Source organism: Pelmatolapia mariae, linkage group LG3_W (genome assembly GCF_036321145.2).
Source record: "Pelmatolapia mariae isolate MD_Pm_ZW linkage group LG3_W, Pm_UMD_F_2, whole genome shotgun sequence".
NCBI classification, from domain to species: domain Eukaryota; kingdom Metazoa; phylum Chordata; class Actinopteri; order Cichliformes; family Cichlidae; genus Pelmatolapia; species Pelmatolapia mariae.
In genome coordinates, this window is record NC_086229.1 from 47872905 (window position 1) to 47894447 (window position 21543).

General features: G+C 39.2%; 1 protein-coding gene across 1 annotated transcript in view; it reads right to left on the reverse strand.

The window, feature by feature from the left end:
- The window catches only part of trpc5a (transient receptor potential cation channel, subfamily C, member 5a), a 224745-nt gene that overhangs the window by 21325 nt on the left and 181877 nt on the right, over nucleotides 1-21543 (reverse strand). The window contains exons 12-15 of the mRNA XM_063469532.1: nucleotides 20036-20236; nucleotides 13285-13406; nucleotides 1755-1950; nucleotides 1098-1307 (exon numbers count right to left, since the gene is read on the reverse strand). Of these exons, the coding sequence (XP_063325602.1) occupies nucleotides 1098-1307; nucleotides 1755-1950; nucleotides 13285-13406; nucleotides 20036-20236 (729 nt within the window). The remainder of the gene's footprint in view (nucleotides 1-1097; nucleotides 1308-1754; nucleotides 1951-13284; nucleotides 13407-20035; nucleotides 20237-21543) is intronic.

The window sequence follows — 21543 nt, forward strand, 5'->3', positions numbered from 1 at the left end:
TCATTAAGGGTACAGAGAAGATCATCGAATGTAGCCTTTATGAGGGAAGAGTTCAAACTTCCAGCTAAGACAAGTTTCCATTTATGGCCTGTAAATTCTTCAGTCTTCAGCCCAGGACAGTTTGTAGGCTTTGCGCACACATAGCGTATTAGTTCACACATTAGCAGTGACTCCAGTTTATTCTCAACGTTGTGAACTTTGAAAGTTTCGTCTGCAGCTGCTGTTCTTGAGCAGAATTAGGTCACAGAAGTTACTTGTAGCTCAGACTGAGTGTCCCAAAACTGCAGAGTTTTGATCCTGGCAGCTGCATCTTGTTCTGTCACCATCAGTCAGTTTCAAAATTCATCTTCATTTTTCCAAATACAAACAGACTAAATCACATTCCTGTCTGGGACTGGAGTGCAGAAGGCAACAAGGATGACACAAAGAATAAAGGCAAATAAAACAATACATGTGACTCAGTACAAATATCCCATCCTGCCCATCAAATACTTTGTACTTCACTTTTGCAAGAAAACAGGGAAATAGTTATAATTTCCATCTTCCCGTTCATATCCTCAGCAAATACTGAACGTAATGTACAGAGCGCCCTGTCCAGGGTGGATGTCTCTCGCCCAGTGTCAGAGTTATAATCTATAACTACCGCTTGTCCTCGACATTGTCAGCAAGATTATGAAACAACTTCCAGGTTGAATTTAATTAAACAATGTGTAATACTTCTATTTCTATATTTCTATAAATACATCACATTTTTGGTTTTTGAGTCCACTTTTGAAATTGTGTCTAGATAGCAGATTTTGTAGGTTTTCTTGGACTCTTGTTTTATCTGTCTTTTATAGTGTCCTTTTCAATTTAAAATTGAAATTTTGCACCACCACAAGGTTGTGAAACCCTACCCAAGAGTTGAACTCAGAAGAAGCAAAAAAGCATTAATTAGAAAGATGCTGTGCAAACATCTGAACAGACTGTTGATGCTTTCGGTGATAAAATAATAATTTAAGAGGGAACCATTATGGGTAAACTCAACAAGAATGGTCAAGAACAGAATCCAGATGTGTGTATACTGTGAGCCTCTACCTTGCTCTGCCTCCACTTACCGTGAACTCCCGCAGGTTTTCACATTTGTGTGTCTCCTCCCCGGGCGGCTGCCCTGTCCTGCACAGCTTGTTGTGGAGCCACATGAGGAGGTACCAGAAGGACTTGGGGCTTGGAATGATGTTGAACGGAGGCGGCAGCGTGCCGCCCTCGTCAAAGTAACTCATCCACAGCTTGGTGCGTGCAAACTTCCACTCAATGTCAGCATGGTCCTGCAGCAGGAGAAGGAGGCACCTGAATTTACAAGCTCAAGTGACAAGGACAGACATCTGAAATCTCTGAATTCTCCTTTTCCATAGTTGCGTGACAGGTCATCACACTTTTTCTTTTTTCCCCTGATTAGAGCCAGTCTTTGCAGGGAGCAGTTCACACCATAGCATGAAATTAGCATGAAACCTTAACTTCTTATAAAATGAATTTCATAATTATCATTGATCTTTCAGATTACGGAGAAAAATTGTGGCCATTTTTTATAGTGTTTTGTAATTTAACATGCAGTGACGGTCACATCCTGATTAAAACAGAAAGCACACTAACCCTAAAAGAACAAACTTCTCACAGTATAGAAACTGAGATCAAGAGTGTTCACTGGACAAATGACATCAAACAAGCTTCCCCTGACTCACTAATCCTTTCAGCACACTCATGCTTTCACTCACAGCAATGAGTTGGTAGGAGTTGTTCATCATGGCGATCAGCATGTTGAGCAGAACCACCAGTGAGATAACGTTGTACGTCCCGAACATGGTCGCCCCAACAAACTCCGTAAACTCGTGGCGAGCCTTCACGTTGGTGACGTACAGATTTAACAGCCCAAATATGGACCAGAAGAGAGACTGGAGAGTCTCAAATAACCTGAGGACAGAGAGAGAGAGGAAACTTCATAAGGTTCTTCGAAAGATCACAACAACAACAACAAACTGCTTTTAAACAAAAAGGATAATGCAACAAACCAGAGAGACAATGCATAAATAGCTTTTATCTATATAAACCTGTCTCTAACTCCAAGCTTTAATTTGCACATTATTTAGACACTTGCTCAGCTTAAAACACTCGTCTCCCAGTTTTGTGTGTTTTCAAATGTAGCTGACAAGCAAAACAAATTTAGACTGATTTGCAATTTAATAAAAATTCAAATCCAAACTGAACACTCAGCTAATGTTGTCAGCATGATTGATATGAGATTTAAACCACCCACAGGAAATGTCTTTTTGGGTAGAAGCAAATGTTATAAGCTGACAGATGTAAGTTCATTATGACTGGGCTAAGCAAAACTGCTCTCAGATGCTTCAGTTTACTCCCCACATCGCTATACCTGCAGTGAGTGGAGACTAAAACTTTACCTGCTTATGAGTTTAACATTTAAATACACAAATCTGCTCAAGAAGATGCGCTGCAATTGTTATAAGAAAAATGGTCACAGATCAGAGTTAGTAATATCAGTGCTGAGTTAAACTGAGTCGGCATTTGTTGGCACAGAACCTGTATCCAGATGGCAACACATTACATGCTGCAGCAGGAGAAAGATGAACATCAAATACACAGTGATGCAGTTTTTTTCCTGCACTGAGACAATACAGCAATGTGTCCTTCCTAAGGGTGGATTACTGACCCGCTGTCACTCCAATGACCCTGAAAACGATGTCTTCACACATTCCATTTTTGGGTAATTAGACATTTGTTCGAAATCTGTTTGCTTAATTACAAAATACAGAACCACATTTCCATCTTGGCTCTGAATAAAAACATGAACAGAGAAAGATATCACTTCAGTCCTAGAGAACTGGTTCAACGAACATTTACAGGTCAATCCTTTTCTTGGATAATTGACTGACTTGGTACCAGACCCCTTCCTGATGCAACCTTCCCATTAATCTAGGCTTGTGACAGCCTGAGGCTTGTTCTGTTTACCCTCAAGCTACTACCTAAAATGTTTTAGCATCCATAGGCCAGACCAGGGCGAATTTCTAAAATGATGAAATTGCTGTGTAAAATCGAGGTTATCAGGTGCACAACAGCCGTTCCCTGCCTCGGGCTCCCTGGGAGGTTTGTCCAGCTACATCTCACCCATCTACACCTTCACAAAGCTGTGTTATGACGTGCCGGTGATGTGGTTAAGGCTTGGCTTTCAAAAATTATTCTCATTTTACAAAGTTCATTCACCTCAGGTTGCGTCCGTGCAGCTCACGCCCGCAAACTGAGCTCTTGCCTTTGTCTTGTGACCTTTTAAGCACAAATGTCACTGTAGTAAAAAAGCCCCCGAGGGTCTGCCTGCAATGGCGTGTGCATTCAATAAATGCTCAGTTTGTCCATGATTAAAGCGTACCATCTGTGTTTCTGCTGAACACTCGACATAAAGGCACAAAGAGACCTGCAAAAAATATGGTTAAAAACCCCCCCAAAAACCCTCTGTACCTCACCTCGCTTCTCTGCTTTCTCCTCAAATATGACCCACAATTGTTAATCTTGAGCCCAGAAGCAGCGCCTGGATGTAGGTGTGATGTGTGCATGTCACTGCAGATAAACAGTTTAAGCGAACCAAACCTGCTTCACCCGGGTTTGGTTCCAAACCTAAAAACAACTCCAGAAGTTTCACTTCTTCTGTAATCTTCACTTATTACCACCCCAGGTTTCCTCTCCGTTTCCATCTGCATTGATTTTTTTCCCCACCCTCCCCCTTTTCTCCCCTCCTTCCACCGACTCTTATCATCTTCCCTGTGTCACTTCATTCCTCTGTTTACCTCCTTATTTTATTTCCCTTCCCTGCTCGGTCTGTCTCGGTCTCTCCGTCTTTTTTTTTTTCTCCTCTGTTTGTGTGACAGTCCCAGTTACAGGGGAGGTTATTGAATTTTTGATGAAATTGGTAGCGCCCGACACTACATCATGAGAACGAAAGAGCGAAAAAGAGCGAGAGAGAGAGGTTTTGTCTGCGGGGTGTTATATTTGTGCTGCATAAAATATTTAAGACTCCAGCATTTATTCTCATCGCAGCAGGACTGTGTGTTGTCACCGGCGTGTGTGAGTGATCGCTGTATCAATCGGCGTACAGGCTGCGTGTGAGCGATGGTTTTAATGTTTGTGTGTGCGCTCGCTCGGTGCAGAGAGAGACAGAGAGGGCGAGAAACTTCGGAGATTGTGTAAATGAGGAGAGGCGGGGTGAGGGAGGTGGGATTGAATCCACGATGAATGAAGCAACCAAGCGTGATATTGCGCCGCAGTTATGAAACGAGGAGGGGAGGAACGTGTTTCAGAGGGGAAAATGAACAATGAGCGGGAGGAGGGAGAAACGAGAGGCGGTGAACTTTCAACCAAAGTGAGGAGGAACAAACCTCCTTGTCTTCTCCCTCGAAATTCTCGGCAAGCAACATTTGATACAATCTCTAGTATCCAGTAATTCATTAGTCTTCCCCTTCTCCACCTTTCTGCTGTTTCCTGTTATCTAAGCTTGGTTTTTCATATCACTGCTTTGGCTTCACCCACTTGTCCTCGTCCCCTTCGTCTTGCACGCTTGTACCTTTTATTTGATCTTCTCTCTTTCTTTTCTTTACTTATTTCTTCTCCTCTCCTCGTTTGCATCCTCTCCCGCCTCATTGACTGTGTCCTCGTCTTTCACCTCACCTTATCTATTCTTTGCTCCTTGTTCTCGCTCATCTATTTTTGTTTCCTTCTCTCCGATATCCTTCTCTGTTTTTCTCCATTCCTCGTTTATTCTCATGTTCAGTTCTTGTTTTCTTCCCTCTTTACTTTAACTTTTCCATCTCCTTTGTTCACCTTTCCCATTCCCTGCTTTTCTCATTTCCTTCCCTAATTTTTCCTTTCCTATTACTCTGCCTCACTCTCACCATTTCCACTCCTATCCTCACTACCATCAGTCCTTGTTTATTCTCTATTTTTTCTCATCCCCCTTTCTCCCCATCTTGACTCCTTTATGCTTCTGTTCTTTGACCCTTGTCTCCTCATTCGTCTCATTTCTTTTTCACTGTTTTCTACTCTCTCATTTCTTCTTCTTTCCACTTTTTGTTTCAACTCCTTGCTTTCTCTCTCTGTCCTCCTGCTCTCCTCACCTCACCTTCAGTCCTTTCCCCCTTCTCTTCTTTCCATTCTCGCTCCAAATCTCTCCTCTCCACGCCATATTTCTTCCTCTTTCCACCTGCTCCTTCTCTCACCCATAACTTCAGCGATATCAGCCCACTGAATGCCCGTTATCAGTTGTTATCACTCCCATAGGTACCACCAGCAGGCGGCCTGCTCCGGCAGCTAGGTTAGTAAATAACAGTGACGAGGCCTTTGCCATTACAGCTCCAAATCTGTGGGACAGTCAGCCAACTGGGATCACTGCTAACATCACCAGTGCCCTTTAAATCTTTTCTGTTATTCAAAGGATTTCATGAATGCTTTATTCTCTTCTTGTCTTTGGTATTTTTTAGCTTTCATCTATAATGTTTTTGTTTTAATGATTTCCATTTTCAGTTTGTTTGTTTTCTTTATTGAATCTTTGAATCTTTTTCTAAAACACATTTTATGGAAAAAACATGTTATATAAATGTAGTTTATTTTCATTCTATTGCTCAAAAACAATCTTATGTCTTTCTGCTGAAAAGGCATAAGAAAGGTGAGTGTTTCCTCCGTGACAGATCAAAAGTAGTCACACGGACATTGAAAAGAATCCACTACATAGAGTACTGTGCATAAATCTTGTGCCACTCCTTATTTCTCTATTGTTTGCTATCAAAATGGGAAATAGTTGGAGTTTATTCAAACATAAGTAAACAGAAATACAGTATATGAGACAAAAACAGAGTTTATACAATTCTAATAAGCTTAATAGTCAATATTTGGTGAGTCCACCTTTATTCTTCAACACACGCTGATCTCTCTTAGGCAGCTTTCTTATCATTTCTTTAAGTAGTCTTCAGGAATAGTTCTCTAGGTTTCGTGAAGGACATTCAAAGCTGTCGAGATGATCCCCACACTGCTTCAATAATGTTGAGGTCCGGCCTCTGGGGAGGCCAATCCATGACTGAAAGTGTTCCACTGTGTGCCTTTCTATCCAGGTGTGCTTTTACTGAACTACCAGTGTTTGGCGTCATTGTCATGCTGAAAAGTGAAACTGTCCACCAATCAGATTCTTTCCAGATGGTACTGCACGGTGGATCAAAGTCTGATGGTACTTTTATGGCCTCGCAATTTAATCAGTTTTAGGATCTCCAACGCACCTCCATCCTGACCTCTTCAGTCGTCCTCGATCTACACAATTGTACAAGCAAACAACCGAAGACTTGCTTGATTTATGACCTCAAACGAGGCAGTGGCGGAGGAACACAGAGTGGCGGAGTTTGAAATATTACTCTTTCTGGGTCACAAAATAAACTTTTAAGATATTTTCATGCGAGAATGGTGCTGTGTAAACTTCTAATACCTGCTCGATTCATCAAGACATCACATATTTGCATAAGTGCTCTAACGTTTCCGGAGAGTTAGATGTTCAGTTTTGAAAATTTTGGTCAATCTAGAATAAAACAGGGTGGCAAATTGAGTATGTCTGCAGTTTTCACCCTTTTAAATCTGCCCTAGAAAAGAAAAAAAAAGAAAGAAAATCTCACTGCTACACCTGAAGATTAAAAGCAGTAATTCACAAAGTACTGTTGTCATATCATGGTGCTTACAGAGCCTAGAGTTAAATATACTCTGTACATCAAAACGATCACGTGTTGGAAAGCTCCATTTTCAGTGGGAGATTTTATTATTCAAGATAATCCTCGATAATCTGGCTGACTTTATGTTTATCAGTGATGACAATAAATGATAACACACCTTTTAGCTACAGGAGGGTGTCTGCATGTCAGATCTATGAAAGTGATACCAACTGATAACCACTATTTACTGGGCACGTGCGTCTGTCCCTCTCACACGCGTCTAATTTTGTATGTTGTATCCCAATATCAGTTGGCCGTTCATCTGCCTTTCTCCTCCCTGCTCTCCATCCTCTCTCATCTTTCTGTCCACTAAGCCGAGCGGTAAACTGCTACAGCTGAGTCTCGCAGCCACGCAGTCATTTGACTGTTATAGTTCTGCAGCTGTGTGGGAGGCGAGCCGAGAAAGCGACTGCGTGCGAATGTGTTGTGCATTGTGACACAGAAACGCTGTATGAAGCGAATCTGTGAGAGAAAACAAAGTGTGTTTAGATTCAGCAGCCAGACAGTGTGCAATTAATCAGCGCAGCCTATAGCGCTGCTCTTTCTAGTAAATATGAACCATTTTTAGGGTGTGAGAAATCAAGCAGCCTGCTGGGATTATGAGCTGCCTGATGCTGTGGCACAGGTTATGTGTTCTTTGTTACATGTAGCGCTGTTAGACATGCACTCCTGTTCACTGATCTGATATGTTTGCACAATCAAGTTTGGTCAGCAGATTGGACCTGATCCTTCCATCTCTGCACAGTTGACAATGAGCCCGCTAAACAACTGCAGCTGGTTATAAGCCAACTTTATGCCCGCTAGTTTTAAGCGTGTCTTCTAAAAATCCCACTTTCCCTCTGATAAACAGTTTGATTACAGAGTTTATTCGTTAAATATCCAATTCTAATAATGCTAGATCCATTCCATTTTCACTAATGCTACCTAACAACAGCTAACAGGAGGTAACTGGAGCTAAAAGCGGCTAACAGTAGCAGTGTTTAATGCCAGAAAAGTTCAGAACAGCCTAAACAAATCAACTCAGTATTGTTGTCATCACTGATTCATCGACTTGTACCAGATTCCTTTCACAAAGTTTTACAGCCTCCTCCAGAGTAAACAGATGTGGACACGCATTGATTTTACACATTGTAACTTTAACTCTTCTCAAATTAAAGAAAAGTGACTGAAGTGACAACAAATGAGATCAAAAGACACTGGTGACAGACTGTTACCTAGGCAACCGAAGCTAGAATATGGGCTAGTGACCAAAGGCCTACAAAGAAACCACTTCCTGTGCAGACGCCACCTTAGGTCCACTAATTACAGTCAGCTAAACCATTCGCCACTCCCTCGTTCTCTCTCCCCTCACACAGACAGCGGTGCGTCTGAGGTCTGACACAGTGAGAGCCTCACCTAAGCCTTCGCCACATAGATGTCCTGACTTTGACAGTCACAGCATGTGGTATTGAACAGCGCTCTAATAAACCCTCAGCCTGCTGTGCCTAACGACTTTTCTGCCGGAAATCCAGTTTCTCATTCTGTGCACTTGGAAGATAAAGGGTGGCGGCAGCGCTGATTTTTTAATACATTACCATAAAAGTGACACAAAAACTATTGTGTTTGTTTGGTTTGTCCTGGATAGATCTTGGCACAAGTCACTGACTTTTGGTCTGACTGTGCTCGACCCAGAAATGCAGATATATTTTATATATCCTTTTACCTGCACACAAAAGCATTTTTTCACTCACATTAAAGCACACAAAAACAGTCATTAGATCCTCCATAACCTGTTTTTTCCACTGATGGCACAACATCAGTTTGCAGAATCATGTTTTTAAAATCCAACATTTTTTAATCAATTACTGAACCAAGTGGAAAACAATCTAAAAGTACTCAGAGTTCCTCATTTGAATCAGGTGAATCAGAAACCCGCAGCTTCCCATGCTGCTGCCGCTGCTGCTGTGGAAAAAAGAGAGACGCAAAGAAAGTGTGTAAATCCGAGAGAGCGCGAGAGTTGTGTGTGAAAGAAAATAGATGGGGGTGTGCAGACTGTGAAAGGAAATTAGGGATTATTTACAACATTTGTGTGAAGGCAAAGAAAAGAGAAGGAGAGGCAGAGACAAACACAGTGAGAGACGCACACACAGTGCACAGTGTAAATCACGCTGACACATTAAAGGTGATAAGTGTGTGTGAAGTACAGATGAGCGAGAATAGGAGGAGTGGGGGGGACACCTGAGCAGAAACAGGAAGTGATCGTGTGAAATAACTCAGAAATGCTGATAAGTGTGTGTGAATTACAGAGCAAGGGAGCAGAACACACACGCAGGAATGCACACAGACACACACGCTCTTGAATGTTGATGCAGGCTGCGTCGCCCGCAGGGCTGCGATCGCTGTTTGCATAATGCGTCACTCTCAGCCGTCATCGCTGTGATCTGCTCGCTAGTTTAGCTCCAGTGTGAGGCTGATTTCTTTCCCCCCAGACTCTGATCCACCGCGTCAGCGCTGATGTACAGACGAGAAGCTTTGATCAGCGTGACATGTTTGTCACTTTGACTCAAGGTTTGCTGAGCGCGTTTATTCTTTTTAGCGACACAGAGAAGAAGAGTTACCGGTATAAAAACCCTCGTGACTTTTGCACTTTGAACATCAAATGGCTCCATTAAAAAAAAACAAAAAAACCAACAACCCAACTTTGCATACTGGTTTCAAATGTTTGCAAATCAATAAAATTATGTTCATTTATATGCACAAAGATAAAATAATATATATTTTTAAGCCATGTCTGAAAAAGGTGTAAAGATTGAGCCAAACACTGTAATTAATTATGACTGCAACTCCTACAGAAAGGTGTTTTGTGCTTTATTTTGCAGCAATTTTTAGGTGTTTATTGTTCCTGGACTATGATAGGATTTACTCCCCCAGAAGAAAATGCACTCCTAATGAGCAGGAAACATTTTCCACTGATTCCAAAGCAGAAATAGACCAGTGAAAGTAATTCTGACGGCCTCCGATGGGGATGTATGCCTGCGATTCATAGACTGCATAGAAAAGATGGATGCAGCCACCATAACATCGTGCCACTGGCTGCTACATCCCCCCTTTGAAGCCACAAATTTGCCATTTGGGCTGACATCTTACGTTATTAAAACTAGATGTGCGAGATGATGACGGGTGGCTTTAATCTGATTGAGAGACACTACACACTCTTATAATAGCGATTTGTCAAGCATAAGCTAGGCCTGCCCTAAAGCATACCCTGCTTTATCCTCGTTTTGGACTAATGAAAATCATAAAGTACATGTTGAACATCATGTTGTATCATGATAAAGTCTAAAACTTGTGACTGAGACCATAAACTCACCAGGAAAGTAATCACTGAGCTCATAAATCAAGTGAGACTTTATGCACCTGATATGATTTAAGAAAAGATTGTAGTTTAGGTTAAAAAACAAAACAAAACACCTTTTATAATAATAACCCCATGGCGGAAACCTCCTCACTGCTTTATCAAGGCTGCCTCCTCCCTTACTTGGGTGAATGATGAAAGAGGCCACACAAAGCACATCCAGTAGTAAGAAAGTGTCAGAGAGAAGCCCTGTTGTGTGCTACAGGAGAGAAAATAAAAAGTGACTCCTGACTTTCAAACATGTGAGCCTGCTCTGCTTGAGTGTCTGTGAGTGTCCTGTGTTAAAGGTTTCGGTTAATAATTTGCTCTGCTGACAATTTAAACCAGATACAACCAGAAGAATTCTAAAAATCCTTGAAAATTATACTAGAAATGGCCACCCACTGTGCTCTTCTACAGTTCTTAGCTGTGAGGAGTTAATATTACAACCAAGGCTGAGTTGAGCACATCTTCAAATAAACACTGGTAAGTAAGAAGCTATCTATGTCCCCTGTGAACGAACATCTTTGAACAGAGGCGGTGGTTTACAACACCAACTGTCTGCCATTTATTATCCAGTTTTGAGATACCCACTCACATCCTGGGCCATTTGACCTCAGGAAATCACATGATAGTGTGGGGCTTGGTCTTACAATGGGTTCACCAGAAACGTTGGCTGATTGTGACCCACACCCATTTTCACACCTTGGCTCATATGATTAGGTAGAGGATCCATAGTGGGTCCATGACCCTCTTGTGGGGACACTCCCATAGGGCTTAAAATCTGGGACTCTCCATTAATTGCGCTTAGAACTGAAGAAGCTTCTCAGATGAGAGGTGAAACATCTTCAAGGAAACTAAAAGAAATGCAGATGTTTTTCTTTCCAAGCTCCTTAGACTGGAAATAACATATTCAGATTTATTTGACTTGAAAGTCTTGGTTAAAATGTAATCTGTAAAAAATGTTTTTGTTAATTCAGAGGGTCAGGAATTCGCTAAAGAGTAACGAGCAACTCCAGTCAGTTTCATTTCAGGCCATTGCAGTATTTCTTTAAAAGACCCACTCTCTTTGCCCAACAAGACAGACACCCTAAAAACAACCTTAGCTAAGGTCACAGTTTGACTGTTCAGCAGAAATAAAATCATTAGCAGCGTTCTGGGTCAAACTTTACTTGCATGATAATCTGTGGTTGAATACATGGATATCAAACATACCTCTCTTTTTACCTTTAATAAAAGCAGACAAAGTTTAGAGTGGGAGCTGTTGTTTTAGCATCGTCCTCACGGCCCTATCATTGTACCGAGGACTTTACTGTAATGGAATTGATCGCGAATCAATACAGCTATTATCTAAAACAAACCACTGCCTTGATCAATATTCAGACCACTGACTCATCTTGGCTTTCACTCTGTCTCACTCAGCACTGAGACTCGGGATCTCTGCTGAGCCTGTGAAAAGCTGCTGTATGAACAGTAACTCAAACTTGGCCTCTCCGTGAGCGAAACCTTGACTTGCCTGCCACATTTACCGACCTCACATGCAAAGAGAACACCGTATTAATATTCCCCAAGTTCACTGAACAAGCCTGAGCTTCTACTCGACGCCAAAAAATCATTTCCATATCATTATCTGGTGCAACGATGCATAAGACGAAGGTCTGCGTGAATAAAACTTTGAATTGAGATCAATGTAGTACTTCTACACATTTGATGTGCGTAATAAAATATTCACACATACATCTAGTGCAACTTAAATGGATGTGTACATCACTGTAACCTGATAGTTTCACAGTTCATTTTTATCAAACACTGAAGAGCAGGTTTAAATAAAGGTTTGTTTACAGAAAAATGACTAAAGAAATATATCATTTATATTCAACTAAACACAGACAGGCAGGGCAATGCGTTTGTTTCTCTGCTTTATTAAAAAATAAATAAAAAAATAAAAAGTAAACCGGGTCTAGAAATGTATGACCATCGATGGAATTACAGAACGATACAAAATACAGTAAGTACTTATATTTGAATCTAAATTTCAAATAAGTTTAATTCTATTTATAAAGCAATGCATTTGTTTTCAATTCTAACAAAGAAAATATCAGCTGGAATCAGATATTTAACTCCCTGGGGTCAATCACATGACTAATTCAAGACGACACAGCAACAAAATGCAGCGACCCATTTCAACTTGGGTCAAAAGTGCGGATTTCAAACTATATACTGGTTTTTAAATTGTGTTGATAGGCCATGTAAAAACAGAGTCATGATAAAAATACACGCAATGTTTTTTTCGGAATAAAACAGTGGTGTTTACAACGGGAAGAAACGGGAAAAACAGTGCGGACTTCAAACTATATACCAGTTTAGGCCTGTGGTGTGCTCCTCTGTCTTATAGTGGACAGAAACTATTTTTTGGAGTGGCACAAATAATTGGTGTGGCATCTTATTCAATGCAGAACACCTGATTGTTCTGTAAATAGTTTTAAATGGTTATATAAAAAACGCCTGAGGCCTTGGCTGCATTTTTAGGTAAATAGTTGCATAGAACTTTGTTGTTTGCAAAACTTGTGTATAATTTTTAAAAATTTACCATTTCTATTTGCATTTCAAGTTTTTATGTTTTATGTTTTTTGTCTGAATTTAGATCAATTGTGCTAATACAGTATATCAAAGGGTTAAAACACAAATTGAAACTGGTCTTAAAAACCCCATACTGGTCAGACTCTAGTAAATACCATCAGCTTTCTGACATGCCATGTTCACCATCTTATTTTGCAGTGCAAGCATACTAACATTTGATAATTAGCATTAAAGACAATTACCAAATGACAAGTGTACCTAAGGGGGTATAAATGGATCACCAAATTTAATTCAGAACATCAAACTTTAAATTCCTGGTATTGCTAGCATGACTAAAACAACAAAATGTGACAAGAAAATTATGGAAAGGCGGGAAAATTTAAAGGGCACTTAAAAGGAAAAAACAAAAAACAAAACAGTTTTGCAAAACCAAAAACCAGTATTTATACCAAACTGGTGCAGTTTCAACCTTTTTTCGCTTCCTTACAGACCTCTACACGTACTCAAGTATATACAGATATAGTTGGAAATGGTACTCACGTTGAGAAGGCGTTGTTCTGCCTCTCACAGCGGATGCCCTTGCAGTTGTTGGGTTCCTCTGATGCCTTGGTTTCATAGTAGAAATACAGCTGGTTCAAACCATTAGCAAATGCTAACAGGACCTACACATAATGAAAAACACAAGACAAAACACATCAGCGCTTCACTTAAACACCTAATCTAACACATACTCTTAGCAATCACGACACTCCACCCAATGATTTTGCGTCGTCACCTCGAGACTCCACACATTAACCACCAACATATAATGAAATAAAATACTAATTTCTCAATATCTGAAAGAAAAAACCCTCAATACTTTTTCATTTTGAAGTGAAGCTCTGCACATATAACATTTCACTTTTATTACAGGGATTGACCTTTAGTGCCTCCAGGCCATTTTAAAACGCAGCTTTCATCTCAAACAGGAGAGAGCTAACATGAGTAGTGTTACATAAAGCTGCTACTGTGTGAACATGAAGTATTATGGCGTAGGTGCCCGGGGCTTGCTGGGATTGGTTTTAAGACTGTCAGGAGCAAAGCAATTCACATGTGGATTGTGTTGTAGGTTAGGAGTTCCTTTGGGGAGGAATTAATGAGTTTCAGATGTAATGAAATGGGCTTGTAATGTCCTTCTACCGCCAATCAAGGATGCAGCATGCTGAGAAATTTGCTTGCTTTCATCATCATCAAAGATGCAGACAGTACTGGATAAAATGGAAACTTCAAAGCTGCTTAACAAGAAACAAAAGAGGGGTGGCCTGAATTCAATTCCTAATGACAACCCAATTGTTGGATGTCTTCCTATCTTTAGGAACGTGTAATAGGCTTGACAATGTTCAAGGTAAACCTGGATGTTTAGCACATGTAAAAAGCGAGTAAGACATCATACTGCCTGTGTAGAAAGCTGGATTGACTGAAATGTTGCATGTCTGTTTCATCAGATGTGTGTGTGTCTGTGTAGACACAGAACCACTTAAACATTCAGACCACACACGAGAGTCTCACATTTAAATCACGGGAGAAGGGGGAGCAATACAAGCACCACACTAAGAGATCCACCAAGGTTACTTCCCTCCACCCGAGACTGAAGAGCATTGATCTTGGCAGGAAGCTACAGTTGCGTAGTGAGGTCAGCAACACATAGTGATGTGGTGGTGCAGAGACTGTTCTGCTAATCAAGCTAACCGTGCCATAAAAGAAAAAGAAATTAAATCTGCCTTCGAGAGAAGAAGGCTGAAGTGTTCAAAATTCACTGATGAATTCAAAGAGCCTGGTTCAAGAATTTTCAGCTACCTGGTAGCTGCAGCTTCGTCCTTACTTCTACTCTGCATGGTAGTAAGGGTGGGAAGGTGTGCTGTAGAACTGACAGATGGGTTCAAGGTGGGGGTAAGATTATATCAGACATCAACTCTGAGCCATTCTTGTTTGCAGTGGTGATGGAGAGGCTGACAGATGAGGTCGGGAAAGAGTTTCTGTGGACTATGGTTTTTGCACACGACACTGATCTGTAGTGAAAGTAGGGAGCAGATGGAAAAGAGGCTGGAGAGGTGGAGGTATGTGTTGGAGACACGAGGAATGAAAGGCAGTAAGCAAGACAGAAATCATGTGTGTGAATTAGAAGAAAACAGATGGAAAAGTTGACGTGTAGAGTGAGTGAAGGTAGATGAGTTTAAATACCACTCAAAGCAGCAGCCTTTTAGATAAAATTGAAGTGAATGCTAATGTGGGTTCTTAACTTCAAAATGAACTCACTAATAAAATTAGAATTCAAAAGACAAAGGCTGTGCATCCATCTATCCATTTTCTGTTTATGCAGTTCAGGGTAACTGGGGGACTGGAGCCCATCTCAGAGGTCATAGAGACAACAGACGGGGGCGTCCACCCTGCACAGAATGCTGTTTAAAAAGACCCTAATTATACTTCTTTCCTGTTACACATTTTTATTCTGCAACACTCCTAGACTACAGGAGAGGCTGTTGCATCTCTTTAGGTCGCCCTGTGTGATACGAGCAGTTTGACCTTCTTTCCTCCTTTCTTTATGTTGACTTACTTCTGATTGGCTGCCACTCATAAACCGAACATTTGAACAGAAGGTAGGTGGGGCTAATATGCTCACAGTCAAGGATGTGTGCCTGAGGGTGCATATTAGGGAGATCCCCTTTCAATACATAGCATTTACAGCAGCCTGAATCCTGACCTTTGGCTTACAAAGACTTTTGAATGCATTTAATATGAGCATCCACCACTCAAACAGTGCATGTGATAGAAACTCAGTACTGTTGCTACTGCAGTAACTTTAATATTCAATATTTTTTCCTTCATTATGTGGAGCTGGAAAAGAGAGCATGACGTGTCCTTGTAGCAGGGAGTGTCCTGCTACAGAGTGAGTCAGATGTTTTCTAAGTGAACATAATTACATTCTTCTCCTCTAGAAAATAGAAAAAAAATATTATATTGCTATGAATTATATAAGCTAAAACCAGCACTAAAATATAAGATGATTAAGTGATGGTACAGTTTATTAGATCACTGGCTCTCTCAGTCTGCATGTCACACTGTCCTTGGAAAAGATGCTCGAGCCCATGGTACTTGGAATGTATCAGCATGCAAATGTATGACATAGATAAAATGCTGTTTTGTTCTACTATAGGTTTCTGTGTGCTCACTAGAATCAACACTTCACTGCTCTCTGGTCAAGGCCCTGCTTATTTTAGATAAGCAGGGTTTTAGATAAAAACTGTATTCTTGATAAATTTAAATCTGACTTTCGTAGCGCTCATTCTTCTGAAACAGCTCTTTATACAGTGTCCATGCACAGTGATGCAGGAGGATGTTCTGTTTTGCTGATGTTGGACTTTACCTCTGCTTTTGATACTGTTGAACATCACATTTTGTACAATAGGGTAACAATAATAGGGTAATTGTTATTGTATCTTTATTTCAGACATATACAGAAAGAAAAAAAAACAATATATACACAAGTACACATACTTGCATTTACAAATACGAATATATATGTAAATACACATACGTATGTGCTCAAATAAAAAAAACAAAAAAAAAAAACAAATAAAATAAAACAGTCTAAATGACATGAAATGACAATTATTAAGTCTGAAATGGAGTAGGAAGAAGTATAACATACTTATTAATCCCTACCCCATGCTCAACATTCTATTGAATCCCACCATTCATTGTTACCCCTAATTCCCATCATCACTTACCCCACACAACAAACAAGGAGGACATGTATAAACATAGCTACAGTGATAGATATAATTTAGATACGATTTAGCATAGTTAAATATACAATGGGTGATCAACTTTATCAGTTTCATATTCTTCCAAAAGTAGTTTTCGAAACATCTTTATGAACTGACTAATGCCTGAACATTGCTGTAGGTCCACAGTAAAACTGTTCCACAGTTTTACCCCACAAATAGTAAGACAAAAAGTTTTAACCTTTGTCCGTGCTTTAAGAGTCTTCAGATTTAATTTTCCCCTCAATTCATAGTCCCCTTCTTTGTCAAAAAACATCCTCTGTACATTTCCTGGTAACATATTGTATCTGGCCTTGTACATAATTTTTGCAGTTTTATATTTTATAAGATCCATAAACTTCAGAATTTTTAATGTAAAGAACATGATGTTAGTGTGGTCTCTAAATCCTGCTTTAGTAATCATCCTGATTGCTTTTTTCTGAATTTTACATAATGGTTGAAGGGAAGTTTTGTATGTATTTCCCCAGATTTCCCCACAGTATTCCAAATATGGCAATATAAGTGAACAGTAAAGTACCCGGAGTGATTTGGAAGGCAAAAAATGTTTAGCTTTACTCAGTACAGAGATGCTTCTTGACAGTTTAGCTTGTATATGCTTTATGTGAGGTTTCCAGCAGATTTTGTTATCTATTATCACACCCAGAAATTTTGTATGAGAAACTTGCTCTACTTCAACATTATTTATTAACAATTTTGCTCCAGCATCTTTTTTACAATTTCCAAATAACATAAATGTAGTTTTTTTCAAATTTAGTGATAACTTGTTTCTGTCAAACCATGTTTTCAGTTTAATCATTTCTTGTGTGACAACTTCCAAAAGCTGCTGTGAATTCTCTCCAGCACAAAAAATATTTGTATCATCTGCAAATAAAATAAACTGTAATATATCAGATGTTTTACATATATCATTGATGTACAGGATAAACAGCTTTGGTCCCAATACTGACCCCTGTGGAACTCCACAAACAATGTCCAGGCACTCTGATTGATATTCACCAATCTTCACAAATTGTTGCCTGTCTCTCAAGTAACTCCTTACCCACTCTAGCACCACTCCTCTAATGCCATAGTATTCCAGTTTATCAAGTAATATTTCATGATTAATTGTGTCAAAGGCTTTTTTTAGGTCAATGAAAACACCAACTGTACATTGTCTTTGATCTATATTGTTGGTGATATTTTCAATTAGTTCCATTAATGCCGTAGATGTTGATCTATTTGGTCTGAAACCATACTGACTGTCCATTATTATTTTATGTTTATCTATAAATTTGTCAAGTCTATTAATGAAAACTTTTTCCAGTATTTTTGAAAATTGTGAAAGTAGAGAAACAGGCCTGTAATTTGTGAATTGGTGTCTATCTCCATTTTTAAACAGTGGTATTACTTTAGCTGTTTTCATTTGTGTTGGGAATGCACCAGTTTGTAGAGACAAATTGCAAATGTATGTTAAGGGTTTAGAGATGCCGTCGATCACTTTCTTAACGATTTCCATATCAATGTCATCAAAGTCTGTAGAATTTTTTGTTTGTGATTTCCCAACAATATCAATTATTTCCTTTTCTTCTACCACCGTTAAAAACATTGAATGAGGATTATGGTCAATGAGTTTAGTTTCTTTCGCTGCAGAATTTGTTATATCAGGAATTGTATCAGCCAAGTCTGGCCCAACACTTACAAAGAATTGATTGAACTCATTAACCACATCACTCATGTTACTAATATTTCTATCATTATTAGTGAAATATGAAGGATAATTTAACTGCCTAGAACCATTTTTAATGATGGTATTTAATGTTTTCCAAATCCCTTTAATATTATTTTTATTCATATTTAATAATTTCTCATAATATTCCTTTTTACATGACCTCAAAATACTAGTTAATTTATTTTTATATTTCTTGTATTTATTTTCAGCTTCTGTACTTCTGTTCTTTATAAATTCTCTATATAAGGTATTTTTCTTTTTACATGCATTTTGTAATCCTTTTGTGATCCATGGGCACGCTGCATATTTTTGTTTTTTACTATATTTCTTTACTGGACAACGGCTATCATATAACAGTTTAAATTTTCCTAAAAAAGTCTGATAAGCTTTATCAATATTTTTTTTCCTTATACAGCATCTCCCATTCTTGCTTAAGTAAATCACTTTTAAATGCATTTATGGACTCCTCTGTTCTCACTCGTTTGTATTTTGTTGTATTTTCCTGTTTGACCTTCCTGTAATTGCTGTCATACACTACAAAAACAGGTAGATGATCACTGATGTCATTAATTAGGAGACCACTTATAGATCTGTTTTCTATTTCATTAGTAAATATATTGTCTATTAAGGTTGCCGACTGTGCTGTAACCCTGCTGGGTTTAGTGATCACTGGACAGAGTCCCATGCTATACATTGTATTAATAAACTCATCTGTCATACTATGTTTGTTTGGATTTAATAGGTCTATGTTGAAATCCCCACAAATGAACATAACTTTTTGATTTGTCCTAATAAATGTTTTATCTACCCACTCCTTAAATATTTCAATATTAGAACCTGGTGTTCTATATATACAACTTACAATGACATTTTTTTCTTTTTTAATAATAACCCACTGGGTGGGTGCATCGGGATCTGTGTTGAAGTGGTTTGCATCATAGCTGTCTGAACAACGCTTTTCTGTGGCAGTTTCTCATACAGATCCTTGTCCTCTTCTCTTAGCGACGGTGTGCCACAAGGTTCCGTTTTTGAGCCCTTATTGTTTGTATTACACCTGCTCCCTCTTCAGCACATTTTGAGCATCTTTAAATGCATTTGTTACCGCTGCTATGCAGATGACATTCAGTTATGTATCTCTTTTACGCCTCAAGATGTCTCTAAGCTGTAGATCCTGAATAGGATCTATTAAAAGTTAGGTGGCTGACAACTATCTCCAACCTAATGAAGGAAAAACTTATTTCTTTGTGTGTCCCTGATGTATTTGTGATTAAGATAACAGAAGCTCTTGGACCCCTTGTGACATTTGCTAAATCCTCTATGGGGATCCATGGTTCAACTTTATACTTGTTTTTAACACTTAAGTGTCACATTGTGTTCCATTGTGTGGAGATTATTATAAATGCATTTATTTGGTGTACTGTATTTCATTGTCTGCTTGTCTAAGCAAAGAAATCTCTGCAGGTTGACGTTGAACTTTCACCTCTATATGCCCCAAATAGGTCCCTGAGGTCATGTGATCAGGGCCTCGTATGAGTACATCATTTGAGGCTAAAAACTAAAGGAGAGAGCTTTTCTAAAAGTGGCCCCCAGACTCTGAAACTCTCCACCTCTGAGCTTGACATCTCTGGATTCAGATCAATTAAAAAACAAACAAAAAAGCCCTCATTTAAATTTGCATTTAATTAAGTTTTTTTTTTTAAATGCATAACAAAAGTAATTTTGCATAAATGTGCTACAGAGGACAGTTATTATGTCTTACCAGACAGTAAATGAAGAGAAACTTGAGGATGTCCAGAAGCATCCTTCCTAAGGAGATCTGCAGTGGCCCGAGGTGGGAGTTGGCGGTGAAGAGGGAGATGAGTCTGAGAGAGCTGAAGATGTTGGCAATGGCAAACAGAGCCTCGGCTATCAGCGTCGGGTGCCACATCTCCCACTCCTCCCTAGGCCGAGAGGAGTTATACTGAAAGAATAAAAGATAGGAAGGAGAGTGAGGCAGGAGGTGAGAGGAACAGCAGAGGAAAAGATTAAGAAGAAGAAAAAAAAAAAAAAAAAAAAAATATATATATATATATATATAAATAAAACAATTTTTTCCATAGTAGCTGGAAGAACATTAGATGGGAACAATGATGTAAGTTTTTTCTATCCATCACCTACAAAAGTTAGGGCACGACAGGTTTAACCTCACTGAGCTGAATGCTTAAGAGGCTTTTCATTTGCCTCTACCCCACATCTCAACTAAGTTTTATCTAAAATGACTTTGTACTTTTGTGTGTGTGTCTAATCTCACAAACATCACAGAAAATGTACCTCCGCCTCCACTCTCCTTTTGGCAGAGGAATAAGACCTTTAATGGTGTCCAGTCTCTGTGCTATATTATGCTAAATATCTCCGGACTGAGTCAACCTTGTGTAAAATTGTTATTATTATTATTTTTTCTGCAAAACTGGAGCACAAACACAGGACAGAAGAGGCAGGTAAACTGAACAAAAGACAAATGATTTTCTAGTTTGCAAAGATCCAATAAAACAAAGTTCTGCATCTTTTAAAGTGAGAAATTAAAAAGAGTAAAAACAACACAAGGAAGACGCAGGACTTTTTATACACACAGTGACCTAATAGGAAACTTTTCACAACTTCCAAGGAAGCAACTGAAGCGACAACCAATGACAGCACAGGATACCATCGATTGGCATAAGATGTGGTCGTAAGTAGCCTACATTACATGGTTACCTAGGCAACCAGAGCCTGTAATGTCTGCAAGTCTGACCTGCAGTCAACTTCAAAGCGATGCTCGACATGCAGATCACTGCCAGCGTGGACGCAGATTAAAAAACATCAGGAGAGTGATCATGAAGCACAAAGCCTTCAGTGTTTCCCCACACACAGACCTGATATGATTTTCTTGTTTAATCTACCAAGAAAACATTCACATTCACAGCTGCTTCACTAGTGGAAAATCCACTTGCTCTTATTTTGAAAGTTAATTTGCTGCTAACTATTTATCGCCATATATTCCTATGATTTTTATTTTTTATTTTTGAGAGCTGATGATTGTTTTTGGCTGTGAGAATATTTTATGTTTAATTTTTGTTTGTTGTTTATATGGTGAATGGAGTTTTCAGCTTTAAAAAAAAAAAATTATTACTCATTTCCAGTTGGTCCTGTATATATTTAGTCCCTTGGATTTAGAAATGTAAAAACCTTGATTATTTTCTAACATTTCTTTTTCTACCCTTGTTAGTCAAGTCTGAGCTTTATTTGTAT